This window comes from Lontra canadensis, unplaced genomic scaffold (genome assembly GCF_010015895.1).
Source record: "Lontra canadensis isolate GAN:19392208 unplaced genomic scaffold, GSC_riverotter_1.0 scaffold50, whole genome shotgun sequence".
Taxonomy (NCBI): domain Eukaryota; kingdom Metazoa; phylum Chordata; class Mammalia; order Carnivora; family Mustelidae; genus Lontra; species Lontra canadensis.
The window spans coordinates 13268540-13284774 of NW_022631044.1; the positions used below are offsets into that span (position 1 = coordinate 13268540).

The 16235-nt window shown below is 39.1% G+C and overlaps 1 protein-coding gene across 2 annotated transcripts in view; it reads left to right on the forward strand.

Moving 5' to 3' along the window:
* Positions 1–10384: 10384 nt before the first annotated feature.
* The window catches only part of FANCL (FA complementation group L), a 92853-nt gene continuing 87002 nt past the window's right edge, over positions 10385–16235 (forward strand). Inside the window, exon 1 of one of the 2 annotated variants that reach the window (XM_032873883.1) lies at positions 10385–10457. Coding sequence is in view for 1 of the 2 variants with exons in the window: in XM_032873881.1 (XP_032729772.1) it covers positions 15260–15355 (96 nt within the window). In the remaining variant the exon portion in view is untranslated. Of the gene's footprint in view, positions 10458–15214; positions 15356–16235 lie in introns of those variants that run through there. The other variant, XM_032873881.1, reaches the window with a different exon arrangement.

The window sequence follows — 16235 nt, forward strand, 5'->3', positions numbered from 1 at the left end:
GCATATGTATACACACTATATATATCTTTATATATGAAAGGTCATAACTTAACCTGGGTCTTATGACTTCTGTCCATGCCTTTTCTCACTCATTTATAGACCCCAAAATAAATGGGTAAGAAAAATCGTCTATCTTGTCAAATCTTCCCCTTAATGGAGAGTTTCCTTCGCATGACCCATAACAACTGAACAATCCATTCACAATCTGTAAGTAGCTATTTAAATTATATTAAATAATCATTAAAAAATATTATTATAGATCAGACTTAAATGATCATATTTAGAACTAGTTAAAATGGACCAGTTTCCTGGATATCAAATCATTTTTAGATCCATATGTATTTGTCAATGAACAAATCTTTTAAAATGTAAGGCTCAGAATCTTTGATCTATCCCATAAGAGATATAAGCCTAAAGCAAATAGCATGTTATTTTGAGGGTTTAAAAAAAAAAAAAAGAACATTTATCAAACCCTGACAATATCTTTTCTGAATGGAATAAATAAAGTATTTTTTTCAGGGGAAATATTTTCTGTAATAAATAAGTTTCTTATAATTATTTTGACTTTGTCAAAATGTAATGTATTTGAACTCAAGAGTTTAGTTTGAAAGAGGACCCAAGGAAAAATGCGAGTGCTGTATTAACTAACATTATTGGTATTAAAATATAACATAATTTCTGGTGTGCAAACTATCTCATCTACACCATAGATTAATTTGTATTCTCTTCCTTAGTAACAATTTCAGTATTTTTCCATATAATTTTCAATTATGGATGAAAGCTCCTCTAAAAAAGTGATTACTATCACTATGATTTTTAAATTTTATTTTTCATTGATTTTATTTTATTTTAGTTTTATTTAATTTTTTTTCATTGAAAGATATGATCTCACTTGTATATTTTTCATGTTCCCTTACGAATTGCCAGTTGAAGTAAAGTACTCTAAAGGTGTGTTTTACTGATTCCTTCACTTCTGGGTTTTAAAGTTCACTGTTTTTGCCTCCTGGCAAAAATGCTTTTACAGTATGATTCAGTCGATGTTTTCCAAAAAAACCAGAAACACAGGGGGGGCGCCTGGATGGCTCAGGCGTTAAGCGTCTGCCTTCAGCTCATGTCATGATCCCAGGATTCTGGGATTGAGCCCAGCACTGGGCTCCCTGCTCAGCAGGGAGTTTGCTTCTCCCTCTCCTCTGCTTCCTGCTCATGTTCTCTCTCTTGCTCTTTCTATATCAAATAAATAAAAAAATAAAATCTTTAAATAAAAAAACAAAAAATAGAAACATAAAGTTAAAATTCAAACTCATACTTTTCATCTCCAATAAAAATATAATATTTTGATTTACTAGTAAGATCTTGGATTTAACAATTCAGAGCCCATCCATATGATCCAAATCAATGTAAACATTTTAAACATCTCTTTTGTATCAATAAGCTCACTGGTAGATCCACCATGTCCAAATATAAAAGAAAAGATCCAGTACTCGCTAGCAATTTTTCAGTGTGGGTAGGGAAACAGAACAGATGCACACATAATAAATGAAAACACTTTCAGAGAAACATCAACAGGTGCAAATTACTATAATGCACCGTCTTCAAATAGCACAAAATCAAGATGTAGATTAAGGGTGGATTAAAATTAAGCCGTAATTAGGGTGATTAAAAATATAGTTTTTGGAGATGAGTTTCGAGCAAGGTTTTGAAAAAGTTGTATGAATTGGCAGATGGGAGCAGGTTTTCCAGTGAGAAGAGTAGGGCAAAGACATGGAAAGGAGCAATTGTAGGATTGTCGAGAAAATATTAATGGCAGAGCAGAGGCAGGTTGCCAGAATATGCTGCTTTTGACCCACATGTTTCTTTAATCTGTTAATTCTCTTTCTTTCAGCCTATCACTTATCACGTCTTCGCCTATTCAGCGTAGAACCTGTGGTATATCCGTGTGGCCACACTGTGGCTAGAAGGCTCAGTGCCTCGGATCCTGTCTGGTTCTGTTATTGCCCAGACATGGCCAGTTTCAGAAATCAAGGAGCAAGCTTTGCAGGCAGGCCTGTGCCGGGATTGCTAGTGAATTGAACAAAGGTGATCAAATGAGCGTTATCTTTCTATCGTGACTCCCAGTCCTGCTTTCACGCTGCTTCCTCTTGTGTCTTTTCATCATAATCTGAACATCTTTCATGTCAAACTATTTCTACTGTAAAAAATTTTTTGGAAAAGTTGACTATGTTGGAAGGCGGAGACTCTCCTCAGGGACAGCAACAGTTCCCCTACTTCCTATCCAACACACCCTTCAAGCTATACTTCGGATATACCTCCAGTAATTTAGCCTTGCTGTTCTTAAATCTAGGACAGTAAAGAAAAACTCCTACTTGTTCATGTTGCAGCCACCTATCCATCATCTCAGGCTTCATCGAGGCTTCCAGAACCATTTGGCAAAAATTCTGTGCCTCCTGTCTTTTGCATTGTCCTCTCTCATTTTCCCTTACTCCCTCCTAATTGCCCTCCTTAGGTCGCCTAGCCCCAAATGGTTCTGTTGATGGAGATAATTGATCAGATACCAAGCCAGGAAGTCATCCTGTCCACTTGATGAGTAAGGAGGCACTTCTCCATTATGGGCCTTCTGCTGAGTATTCGCTTGAGACACAAACATTTTCAGGTTTCCTCCAGAGCTAATATCAAGGCAGGAATTTTTTAACAGAAAGTTCCTGGAAGGGGCGTGGACTTTGTCCAAACTTGAGGATCCTTCTCTGAGTATCTCCTGTCTGGAGTTAGCAAGTCCACTCAGTACCTCAGGCAGCTACAAAAAATCAAGCACAATAAAAGATTGAGGGTCATAATGACCAACTGACAGTTGCTTGCATTGAAACTCTGGACAAGGTGCTCAGCTTTCTTTTATTTTGGACCCCCAATTAAAGATGGATAAAATTCAGATCATCTTGTTAATGGTCAGAGTAAGGTGTACAAATAGGCTGCACCCAAAATTTAGATAATCGTTTTGAAAGGAGTATCGTGGAATGCCATAAATCCTCAAGCACCCAGACCCTCTAGTGTCATGTCAGAATTTTTATGATTTTTATTTTTATAGATTTTCACACATATGACTTATAAGAGCAACCAGGAGCATTTCTACATTCTGATCTTCGTGTGCTATCAGCATGATGTTTTGTGGGTATGGGATCGAAGCGATGTACCACTTGGATCAAAGAGGTGACATTCCCACAAACTAGACTGTAGCACAGAGCTGGGAAGCTGATGTATTCCTGAGGCACAACAACAAAGATTTACTGGTGTTTATGTCAATGAAGGCAAATTTCTGGTAATACCTATAAACCAAAATGGATAAAACATATTTTGGGCAAGATTCATAATTGCACACTTAGTGCTAGAAGATACATTAATTTATTCTGGTAAGGAGGAAAGAAATCAGAATAGCAGCCACAACAGGAACCTCAACTCATTTTGTTTTCAATAATCTACTGTGATTCCTCATGACTTATGGAAGAGTGAAAGCCAAATCAGCCTATTAAATTAATCACCAAATCTGCACTTGCGGGAAGCAATCTCTTGTAGTGTTCCTGTTCATTCTCTGTTTTGGCAGGGGAGGACAGTGCCAAATGGCCTCCACTGGGCCCTTCCTAAAACAATAGCCCCTTTTATAGGTCTAAGTGAGCAACTGTGTGTGGTTCTGCCAGTTTCCTAAAATATCCATTCCAACAATTCCCTCAGGATCTGAGAAAATGATCCCAAGATGTTTTGGGGAATCCCATGAAGCCTACCATGAAGAAAATTCAGGCCGGACCTCCACTTATCACGATAACGATCCCAAACCTAACCAACTAACTCTTGTGAAATTATAGGTCCCCAGGGATCACTGATAAATTTGAGCCTATATCCAATATTCCTGAGCTTAGGTATTTCCCTTTCCTCAATGCACAAGTATTCAGGTTAACAACAGCAGGCCCCATTAAGGAAGATAAGGCAGAAGGTTGCAGCAAGATCTTCTCTCGTAGGCACTAGCCTCCCCTTCCTTGGGTGATGCTGGGTCTGTGAACCCAAAATTCTCTAGCACTCTGGCTGCAGTGAGGCCTCTGTTCCCCAGACCTAGAATAGCTTTGGTTAAATAAATCAAGACACACCTTAATTGGCTGTCTTTCTATTTCATTCCTGGGGACCCCATGATTAATTAACCATAGCCAGAGATTTCTGCTACTGAAGCCATTCCCTGATCCCCGAGTGTAGCATCTGGCTATTAAAACAATACCCACTTTACTTCAGACTGTTAACAGTCATCACCTGGGCCAGGCTTCAGCTGGCTCCTCATTGAGATCAGGAATACCATTTTGATCGCAGCTCCTTCCACAAGCATCCCCAGCTCAGAAAAATAAAATAAAATAAAAATAAAAAATAAAAGCCAGCAGAGCCCTTTTAGATATTTGGGTATTCCCTTTTTTGGCTGTCTTATTGCCAGGGGAAAAGAATCTTCAGGGCCCTGGCAGAATATAGGAATGCGGGAATATGACACATGACCCATGTAATCTACCTTCTGACCTCACACAGTCTTTAAATTCTTTCCTCTCTGTTGTGCCAAGGACTTTCTAGCCTTTCTTTTACCAAAAGCAACCAACAGTGGATTCCTGTTTGCTTTGCCAAACCTGCGAAAACTGCTAAAACTTTTTGAGCTACCACACTGAACGCAGTATGTTTTATGAATAAACCCATCATAATGAATACGGTTCAGTTTGTTCAGGAAAAAAAAAAATCTTAGCTTTCCAACACTGGCTACACATTAAAATAATATGAGGAGTCTTTAAAAAATATGATGCTTATTATACCTTCCACTCCCAGACATTTAAATCAGGATCTCTGGGTTTAGACCAAGCCTCTACATTTTCTCAAAACTGCCCAAGTGACTGCCATCCACTGTGAGGTGTGAGGACCACTGCTGTGGGAGTTTTCATTCACTCCCAAGGTTTCTATCACCATGTTTATGCTAACAAGGTACATTTATAAATTCTTTTAAGATCTGTCTTCTAAGCCTCAGCCCCCTCAAACAATATTTCGCTCTTTGCGTCTCCCTCCAGTTTCCAAAGAATCTGAAGGCTTATACAATGTAAAGGAGATTATCAAACATTTTTGTTTACTCTGTGCCAGGAACTGTGCAATGATCAGACTAAACATATTAATTCTGGTCTCTGCCTTCTTTGTATAGACATTTGGTTGCCTACTGTGGCGTTTATCTTTTTTTTTTTTTTATGTTTTATTTATTTGAGAGCGAGCGAGAGAGAGAGAGAGAGAGAGAAAGAGTGAGGGGCAGGGCAGAGGGAGAGGGAGAAGCAGACTACCCGCTGAGCAGGGAGCCTGAGGCAGAGCTAGATCCCAGGACCCTGGGATCATGACCTGAGCTGAAGGTAGACACTTTGTCAACTGAACCACTCAGAGCCTCAGGGGTTCTTAACCTCAGCACTACTAACATTTTGGGATGGGTCACTCTTTGCTAAGGATGACTGTCTTGCGCTTTGTAGGGGGCTGAAGAGAATTTCAAGCCTCTACACACCAGATTCCAGTAGCATCTTATTCCTTCCCTGCTAGATATTGCCAAATGTCACCTGGGGGTTGGAATTGCCCTTAGCTGAGAACAACTGGTCTGTAGTCATCTTCACATTAAAGGTTTCACAAGAACTTGCATTTTAGTATTTTATATCCCGAGTAGTAATTTTCTCTTCACTGCTCCTGGTCTTGGATGTGTGTACCATTATCAAGACTTCACTAATCCAGGGACCCAGTATTCAAAATTCATAGTATTATATTGCTCTGGAATGTCATGATTCCTAAGTCTCTTTCTCACTTGAACAGTTCTTTCCCTTCCTGCCAACTCCCTCCTCCTTTTTTACATGCCACTGACTAACGAAATTGGTTCGGTTGTCCTACGGTATCCTGGACATTCTGGAGTTGGTTGATTGGTCCATCTTGACTTTATTTAGCTTGTTCGTCCATCCCTGTTTTACCATACCAGTAAACCAGAAGTTGCCTCCCAAAGCTTGATTAGATTCATATGAAACATTTTTGGTACTGAAATTCATATTGTTATGTATCAGCTGGCACAAAATTAAGGCTGTCCGACTCCTGGCTAAAGAGCTATCATGTGGTTATACCCCTAACTCCACCATTATGAAGTTGATAATTTTGCATCATGTGATTGTCCATTTCACCCTAACTTCTCACATAAAGGTTTAAGCACATATGGATGCTTATTGCCTAAGACAGTTATTGATATATGAGTAATAGATGGTCATTTTCTGGAGATCCGTTTTTGATACAATTTGAGATGGCAATTACATACGTAATGTGAATAGGTCATGTAGCAGTTAGGGATGCAAGTCTGAAGGTTGGTGTGAGAAAGATAAACTTAGAAGTCATCAGTATATGGCTGACACTTACTATTCGTAGACTGGATGCGGTATTTAAAGGGAGAGAGAGGATGGAGAGGAGCGTCCCGTAGTGAGCAATCAGGCACCCCGACTGTTAAAAGTGGATGAAGAGAAGTAGCCAAAAGAGGACTGAGAGGCAGGATCTACCTTATTAATATCATTTCTCATGGCTTTTTCCTTGGTATCTTCTCTGGACTGTGGTAATCATCTAATTGATCTTACTGCCTCTAGTTTTGCCTCTTCTAATTCATGCTCCACAGGACTTTCAGAGAAATTAGTCTGAAAGTTAAATCTATCAGCTTTATTGGTTTTCAGATTAAAATGCTCTAAAAGCTCTGCATTGCCTTTAGGATAAAGCCCAAATATCTACTTTCACCATATGACTCGGGACGTGTATCTTTGCTTGTTTGCTCAGGTCTTGTCATTCCCCATCCTTTCCCTGTACACACTGCCAGGAAGTTTCTTGAAACATTGTAAACTGTTTGTTTCTCTAACTTTTATTCAACTTTTTTGTGGGAGAATTTGTTTCACTTGTTTCATCTGACTCATGTTTTGGTACTAAGTTAAAGGCAACTGGGAAACCTTTCCTGACATCAGCAAGGTGTAATTGACCACTATTATTTTATAGTGTGTGGGGGTGTGTATGTCTCAAATTGTGACCTTAATGCACTGCTCTACAAACTGAGCACAAATATCATCACTTATTTTCCTTCCAGTTGATTACCTTAAACGCTACACTAGGGGGGGAAAAAAAAGCATTTCCCTTCTTTTTTCTCTCCCCCAAATTTTCCACAGTTCTAGAGGCTTACACAGTCTAAAAAAGGGTAAGCAGGAAGATAGGCTATGTTAGTCACTAGAGCTATTAAAAAAAATATCCTGGTTCTCCTTCTAAACATATAGTAAATACGTACTTTTCTGTTCCCATGTTTTTTGCTTGGACAATGAAATGTAAGTAGAAATGACATATTTCCCCTCCTTGCAGAAGGCTTTAAGGACCAGTATTTGATTTGTTCTTCCCTTCCCTCTGTTGTAGTGGTTGGGGAAGCATATGTTGAAATGGAGTCTTTATCAGTCTGGGTCCCTGTGTGATAAGCATTTCAATCTGTGTTGGAATGTAGCATGAACAAGAAATAAGCTTTTTTGTGTATTCAGCCACCGAGATTTTGGAATTGTTTGTTAGCACTGAACAATGTAGCCAATTTAGGCTGATACATACACTAAGCAGGAAGAGTATGCAGTCTGATGATTCTAGTAAGTAAAGCTGGTAACCAAGCCTGGCTGTTGAAGTCTTGCTGCATATCTCTATGGAGGAGAGATTCTCAACCTTGGAATGTTTGACATTTTGGCCTGGAAAAATCTTTGTTGGAGGAGGCTGTCCTTTGTATTGTAGGATGTTTAGTAACAGTCCTGGCTTCCAACTACTAGATGCCAGTAGTACCCCCCACCCAAGTTGTGACAACCAAAATGTAAAGTATTGCCAAATACCCCTGGGGGTCACAAGTCACCCTAATGGAAAACCAGTGCTTTAGGCAATACACATCTGCTTTTGATGCTCCGGTCTACCCAAGGCTGCTATAGATCTTTGAGAGAGAAATGTTACTCCGTCAGAACATGGTTCTGCTGGTGTGTCTTTGACAGGTTCCCAGAGTCACAGTTTTTACGTCTTGGCTCTTCCAAGGCCATGGGGCTCAAAACACCTCCCTGTGGCAATTCCAGAAGCACAGTTGGTTCAGAGTCCGCTTCTTGTGATCCTGGATCTACTGTCCTTGGACATCATTACCACTAGGAATGGTATCACTTTGTGACTCCAAAAAGATATCTAATTTATATATAGTCTTTCCAGGACAATAGGTCTACCAAGCCAAAAAGGCTCAGCTAACCTGATGGGACAAGAAAAGTTAAGAGCAAATTAATGTATAATCAATTGTTACTGAAATTCAGTATGAAATATATATATATATATATATATATATATATATTTATTCCCCCCCACCATAGCACATACCCTCCCCAATGTCCCTTACTCAGCCACCCCATCTCTCCCACTCCCTCCCCTCTAGCAACTCTCAGTTTGTTTCCTGAGATTAAGAGTCTCTTACAGTTTGTCTCCCTCTCTGGTTTCATCTTGTTTCATTTTCCCCTCCCCTCCCCTATGATCCTCTGTCTTGTTTCTCAAATTCCTCATATCAGTGAGATCATATAATTGTCTTTCTCTGATTGACTTATTTGCTTAGTATAATAAATGGCACCAGATATTCTTAAAGATATTCAGCTTTATTATACTCCTAAGCGGAAGGAGGGTAATAAAGGGTTTCAAGCAGAAGTTCAGCAAAAACAACAACAACAACAAAACCTCCCCAAAAATAAAAAACAAAAAACAAACAAAAAACAACTTTGATAATTTGCTAAAATGTTTATCTCATGGTAGTTGTTTTATATTTGTTGAATGTGTTTAAATGTGGATTCTTTTCTTTTTTAAGATTTTATTTATTTATTTATTTAACAGAGAGGATGAGAGAGAGAGAGAGATCACAAGTAGGGAGAGAGACAGGCAAAGAGAGAAGGGGAAGCAGGCTCCCTGCTGAACAGAGAGCCCCGAAGCAGGACTCAATCCCAGGACCCTGAGATCATGACCTGAGCCGAAGGCAGAAGCTTTAACCCACTGAGCCTCCCAGATGGCCCTAAATGTGGATTCTTAATCTGTGTAAAATCACGGGGGTTTTATCATACAAATAAATAGAAAAAGATGGAATAATAATAAGTAGAATAATAGTGAAGCCTCACAGCAGCAGTCTTTACACATTTTCACTCACATATCACCCAGATTAAACTTCTAATTACATATATTTCTGTTGACATCTAAAATTTTTTATTATAAGTTTAAATAGATCCAAAGGATATGATTTTGACATGTTGTAAATATTTGATTTTTTATAATAAAGCTATTATTTCCTTCTTTTAAACATTCCAATGGAATCTAAATACCAAAGCAACTTGATACGCACCATATTAGAGTAATGCATGCTATATGCTAGTGTAACAAATGAAATCCCCAATTTCAGTGCCTTAATACAATGTTTATTTTTCCCTCACACATATCAATTGGAAAACATTTCAGACACAGCTTCTTTCTACCTCATGCCTCCACCAATCCTAAGGGCTTTAGAATACTTTGATTCAAGTCAGTGAACAAGGAAAGAGAATGTTGAATCAAGCATAGTAAAGTTTTATGAGCCACCCACTTTCCATTGGCTACTATTCAGTCACCTGGTCACATCAACCTGCAAGAAAGGGTAGAAATGTAGTTTAGTTTTAGGCCCAGGAGATAGAGGAAATGGGTTAGAAGAGCACAAACATAACAGTCTCCACTATAGTTTACTCTTCTGATGACCAAATATGCTTCCTCTTCTCACACATAAAACATACTCCCTCACCCCATTCCCAGATTAGATAACCCAACATTTCATCTGTCACTACATTCATTTCAAACTCCAGGATTTCCCAGGGGTATACATCCTTTCTATCAGGATCTGGATTTTGATTCCTCTGGTCACTGCCACCACCTCCCCACCACACACAAACATACAGATGCAAAATACAGTGGTGGACCAGGGACAGGATAAAGACACTAAGCTTACCCACTGAGAAAGAATAGTTGAAGATACAAAGCAGTTTCTTGTCAGTGGAGGTTAGGAAATTCTGCAGGGTAGGGACTATAAGGAGCCCCTGCCCTAGCAGCAGAAAGTATTTTTGATTCAGTTTTCATTCTGCTCATTAGGAAGTCCTTTATAGTACATAAAGTTGTATTTGAGTCAAATTAGGTTTGTTGAAAATCAACTAAATAAAGCACAAGCCAAGACTATTCCTGGGAACAGATTGCCTCTGAGGCTTTACCTTTGTTGAATGAAACTGCTTATCCAACAAGTCTATTCAATTTTCTTCCAAATTTACATTTGTCTTTTAGAGTCTCTGGACAATTGAGGAAGAGGACATAATTTAGGTTGTGACTTCTACCAAACCATGCACTGAAGTTAGGTAAGATACTCTCAGAAAGGTGGATACATTTTAAATACAGAAAATAACTTTTATAATACTGTTATAGTTTATATGAAACATGATAGTATAAAACTCTAAATATATATTTATATTAATATATGTCTAGTAAATAAATACTGGTGCTCTAAAGAGTTCTAAAAATTTGAGATTTCATCTTTTACCTTTGTTGGTCATGTTTTCATATGGAGTTCCAGCTATAAAACTTGGACCAGCCAATTTTGACATGTGACTTTCTGTTCCTTTGTGCCCTTTTCCTTTCACAATATATTTTCCTTTGTACCTATTTTAGGCTATAAAGGAAAATGAGATTAAAATGTCTCCTCCTCAGACAATTTGAAGAATGTATTTTATAAAAGACAATTTTATATACTTAAGGTTTTGAAGAATATTTTAAAAGCCCTGCTATTTATTTATTATTTATCTATCTATTTATTTATTTATTTTAAATATTTTGTTCATTTGAGAGAGAGAGAGCATGAGAGGGGGGAGGGTTCGAGGGAGAAGCAGACTCCGTGCTGAGCATGGAGCCTGATGTGGGACTTGATCCTGGGACTCTGGGGATCATGACTTGAGCTAAAGGCAGTCACTTAACCAGCTGAGCCACCCAGGTGCCCAAAAGTCCTAATTTTTTATAAACTTAAAATTTTTTTGTTATTTTAGAATGACTATAGGTGTATATAAAATTGCTTTGAATTTTGAACTGCTGATACATAATAATTTCTGAATGGTAAGTTCTATAGAAGGGAGATTATGTACATTTGAATTTGTAAGGTGTTTAGTTCATAATTTGAACATGAACATTCAAGGGATGAATCCTTTCGATTCATCAAAAAAAAAATAAAATCATATGTAAACATGCTTGTTTCAATTCTTTCTTGCTGTTCACTCCATACGGAACATGAACTTCATCTCCTGCTGCAATAATTGGTTCATAACTTTCTTCCATCATTTCCTGAAAGCATTTATTGTCCAACTAAAAGTGAACAAGACTAAATTATCTTCTTGTTACAATTGTTGACAAAATTGCAGAAGTATCCAATGTCAGCATTCCACCCTAGAATTCACAAACAAATTCTCACTAAGTGGAATGACATTGTGAATGAAATTTCCAAAGTTGAGTTTTTTCAGATTTGTTATTTGGATAATCCATATTTAACTGTAATTATTGTTTTTAAACCCATTGATTTCTTACAAATAATTTTTAGAATTGCAAAGGACCCTATAAATCATATTATTTATACAGAATCAAGCATTTGAAGTTTCTTGACTCTCTTTTCATTATACTGTGCTTCCTCTAACTCAACAGATGATTTTAAATTGGACAGCATTTACATTTATAAAAATCTTAGCTAATGCCTTCTTTTAAAAAAATCATGGTCTCTTAAGTAATTTGCTTTACACAGAAAAATGAAAGATCTTTTATCTTTAAAATATCAACTAATTATGTAAGTTCCTTCTCTTTCTCTTGACATTGTTTTGTTCTTTTCACATATCGAGACTTCATATATAGTTTTTATGTACCAATATTGCATGTTCACATAAGTCATTTTAATGGCTCTTAGACATTTTTTTTAAAGATTTTATTTACTTATTTGACAGACAGAGATCATAAGTAGACAGAGAAGCAGGCAGAGAGAGAGGGAGAAGCAGGCTCCCTGCCGAGCAGAGAGCCTGACGCGGGGCTCGATCCCAGGACCCTGGCATCATGACCTGAGATGAAGGCAGAGGCTTTAACCCACTGAGCCACCCAGGCGCCCCTGGCTTTTAGACATTTTATCACGTTATATAACTTGACCATTTCTAACTTACTGGACATTAAGTTGTCTCCTATTTAAACAGTTTTGGATTATCTTCTTGGGACATACTCCCATAAGTATTTGTTCAAAAGAAAGTAATTCTTATGTTTTCTGTTGTACATAAGTAGATTGCTTTTTAGAAACATTTTGTGAATTATGCATAATAATCAGCAATGTATGATTATATCTGTTTCCTGTAGACCTGCTAACATTAACTTTACATAGGTAAGATATTAAAGAATAAAAAGGGTACTACTAATTTTTTGATAAAGATACTTAAAATGTTTTTGTCATTTTGAAATGATTATATACATATGAAATTCTAAACTTCTGAATCTTTGAGCGAATTTTATTTTATTTTTTGAAGATTTATTTATTTGAGAGAGAGAGAGAGCACATGGGGGAAGGTGCAGAAGGGGAGGGAGGGAGAGAATCCTTACACAGACTCCCTACTGAGCACGGACCAGCCCCCGCCAGAGGGCGTCCCATCCTAGGACACTGAGATCATGACCCAAGCTGAAATTAAGAGTTAGACGCTTAATAGACTGACTGAGCCACCCAGTCACCCCTAGAGTAAATTTTAATTTATTTTTGTTAATTTAGTTATTTCTCAAAATTTTATAAAATCAGCTATTTCCATGTTATGGATAATTCATTTACTTGCTCTCTTTTACTTAATAGAAACAAAATTGCTATTTTAGCAAATCTTATCCCCATCAACAAAGGATTCTTTAAAGGAATGTCACAAACCACAACCATATCTTATTTATCTTTCATAGCTGAAGGACATTTTTGCATGAAAATATCCCTGTAATTTCATGGCTTCCTTATTCTATTTGCAGGACATTTCATTACTATATAGATTACACCAAGTTTCCAAAAGGTAAAATTGATTCTTTATTGCTTTTTATAATGTTACTTATTAATCTGATTTCTAATTCTTAATACTTTTTTTTAGATAAGTTCACTTCAGTTAGTCACAATGTGGCTAGGTAACTGAGCTCAGAACTTTGACAATTACTCACTTGATTAGGGCAATGACTTTCAACTCCCTGCACAACAGAATTAGGTGTGAAATATAACCACTAAGTCTAGAGTAATGGTTTCCAAACTTTAGTTTGCATCAGAATCTCTTGTTAAAACACAGAGGTTTTTGGGGCGCCTGGGTGGCTTAGTGGGTTAAAGCCTCTGCCTTCAGCTCAGGTCATGATCCCAGGGTCCTTGGTCATGATCCCAGGGTCCTGGGATCAAGCCCCACATCCGGCTCTCTGCTCAGCAGGAGCCTGCTTCCCCCTTTCTCTCTCTGTCTGCCTCTCTGCCTACTTGTGATCTCTGTCAAATAAATAAAATATTTAAAAACAAAACAAAACACAGAGGTTTTAAACATATGCTTGTTAAAACATAGATTGCTGACCTTGTCTCCTAGAATTAAAGAGATTCAGTTGGTTTGGGGGTGACATGGTCCCAGGTGACGCTGATGATGCCAGTCCAAGAATCACACTTTGAGAACCACTAGTCAGGGATGTAGCCTGGGCATCTATGTATATAGTTTAACATGATTGTGATGGTTGAACACAGTATCATCCTTAAGGAATGAGTTGCATAATTGAGTGTGTGTAGGTCATTTCCCTGAGGATCTCTCAAACTTCACAGTGTAACACCGTCACCTGGAGGGCTTGTTAAAACACAGATGGTTAGGCCTCACTCCCAGAATTTGGCATTCCCTAGATCTGAGATGGAGTGAAAATCTGCATTTCTACCAACTTCCCAGGTGTTATTGATGCTGCTGATTCTAGAATCACATTTTAAGAACCACTGCCTTAGTGTAATTTAAACCTAACCCCTGCAGCAGTATCCTTGCTTTTCCCTAAGTATCCAGAATACCGTAACAATTGTTGTGCAACTTTAATCTTCAAGAAGTCAGATTCCATTCCGAGGGCAATAAAGATGGGAGGGAGTACATCTTATTCATCTTTACATAGCCTTGGCATATTACAATGATGTTTTGCAAATACTAGTGCTCAAAAATGTAATGCATTTGAACACTGATTGGGATAGCAAATGATTTTGTGGAAATAGTAATGTTACTTATTTAATCAACACTTAGTAAAAGAAAATGGGTAATTACCATTCCTGAGTTTAAAAAATGTAGAGAAGGGGCTGTCAAAGAAAAATTAACTTTGGCTCATCAAGTTAATTGGCAATCTTCCCTCATGTTTTGCCTTTAGATATTTGTGAGTGCAGTGCACCGAAACGGACTATAGTGTTGACTTGAGTCTGGAGATCTGTGTGTGTATATGTATATGTACACACACACACATTTGTGCATCTCTCGAATAGTATCTGACTAAACTTGGCAAACCATAGAATTACGTCGCATATATTGAATGGATTATAGTACATTGTATAATAATATATACAAAATAATACATTATTCCGTATGCCGAGGGCATACAGAAGATCCTGTAGAACAGGCCAATAGGAGACAGACTGCAGTGAAGAAGGGGAGTGGAGGCAGGTTCGGGGTAAATAAAAGAGATACTACAACACCCAGACTGTACAAACCGTCTTATGCTGGAAGAAATGCAATCTCAAAGTTGCAGAAGTCCCATTTTATGCGGGAAGAAGTACAACTGCATAAAAACAGTAGCAATCTTTCAATAAAATGAAACAAAATTACCAAAACGGTTCTTGAGACAAGGCTGGAATGATCTTGTTCAATTAGAGCTATGAACCTGAGAACAATCTTCCCTCCTGTCTCCTGTTGGGGCCAATGCTGCCTCCTACAGAGCCACATCTACTCTGCCAGGTGCTGCAACTAGCGCCAGACCTTAATTTCACTCCGCCGGGTCTCGAGGCTTTTTCCCGCCAAAGGCCAGGTTTCCGCCCCTCCAAGCCCCGCGCGCAGGCGGGACTGCGCATGTGCGGGGCCCTGGCCGACGGATAACGTCCCCCCCCTCCCCGCGGCCCCACGGACTGCGGACCATGGCGGAGATGGAAGCGAGCCTGTTGCGCCAGTGCCCACTGCTTCTGCCTCAGAACCGGGCGAAAACCGTGTACGAAGGATTCATTTCGGCTCAGGTACCCGCCAGCTTGTTGCCCGATTGCTAGGAGAGCGTCCCTTTTCGCGGCGCAGCTCCGCCCCTGGAAGTCAGTTACGGGAGCAGTTAGGGGCCCTTAGCCGCGGGGAGTTAGTAGGGGAGGCGCCTCGCGTCTCCTTGGAAACTGGAGGTTTGAGGACTTCTGCGGTTGTTGACAACCCGCCACTCGCTACCGCGTCTTTGCCTCGGCTACCGTCGGGCCAGGGACTCGGCAAGAGGAGCCCCGCGCTGGACGCGAGCGGGGGGCGGGGCAGGCGGCCACGCCCCCTCGCGCGCGCTTCCTGAGTTTGACCTCCCTTCTGATTCCGCGTCTGCCCCACCTTGAACTGTTTTTTTTGATTGTTTTGCAAATTTTTACCTTGTCTCTAACAACCCCCCCTGACTCCCCTCCCTCCCCCGAGCCCCACAAAGGTTGGTGGCCAGCAGTTCACTAGGGAATCCCTGCAGATTATACTCGTTTTTCCTGCAAAAATGTATTTTGGAGGAAAACCACCTTTTGGCTCTCAACTAAGTCCTGTGTCCCTGAGCGCTTCCTGTAGCGATATTTTGTACGAAATCTTGACAGCAGAATTAATTATCTTTCCTGAGTCCGGGCGGCTCCTTAATTCTGTGGTGGAGTTGATGACACATGGTAACACACGTGTACAGGTTTGAAGTTTACAAAGCGCTTTCCAAGTACGTTATCTCACTAATCCTCCGCCCTTTAAGGCAGAATTAAAAGAAATCTTTCTCAGTCTTCATAGTTAAGTAAAACAGGGCATGGGAAAGTGGACAGGTTAAGTTATTTGTCCATGATTGCCAGAGTCCCTGAAAACGAGGCAATCAGATTCCACTCCCGCGTTTTGCTCCTCTCTCTGCAT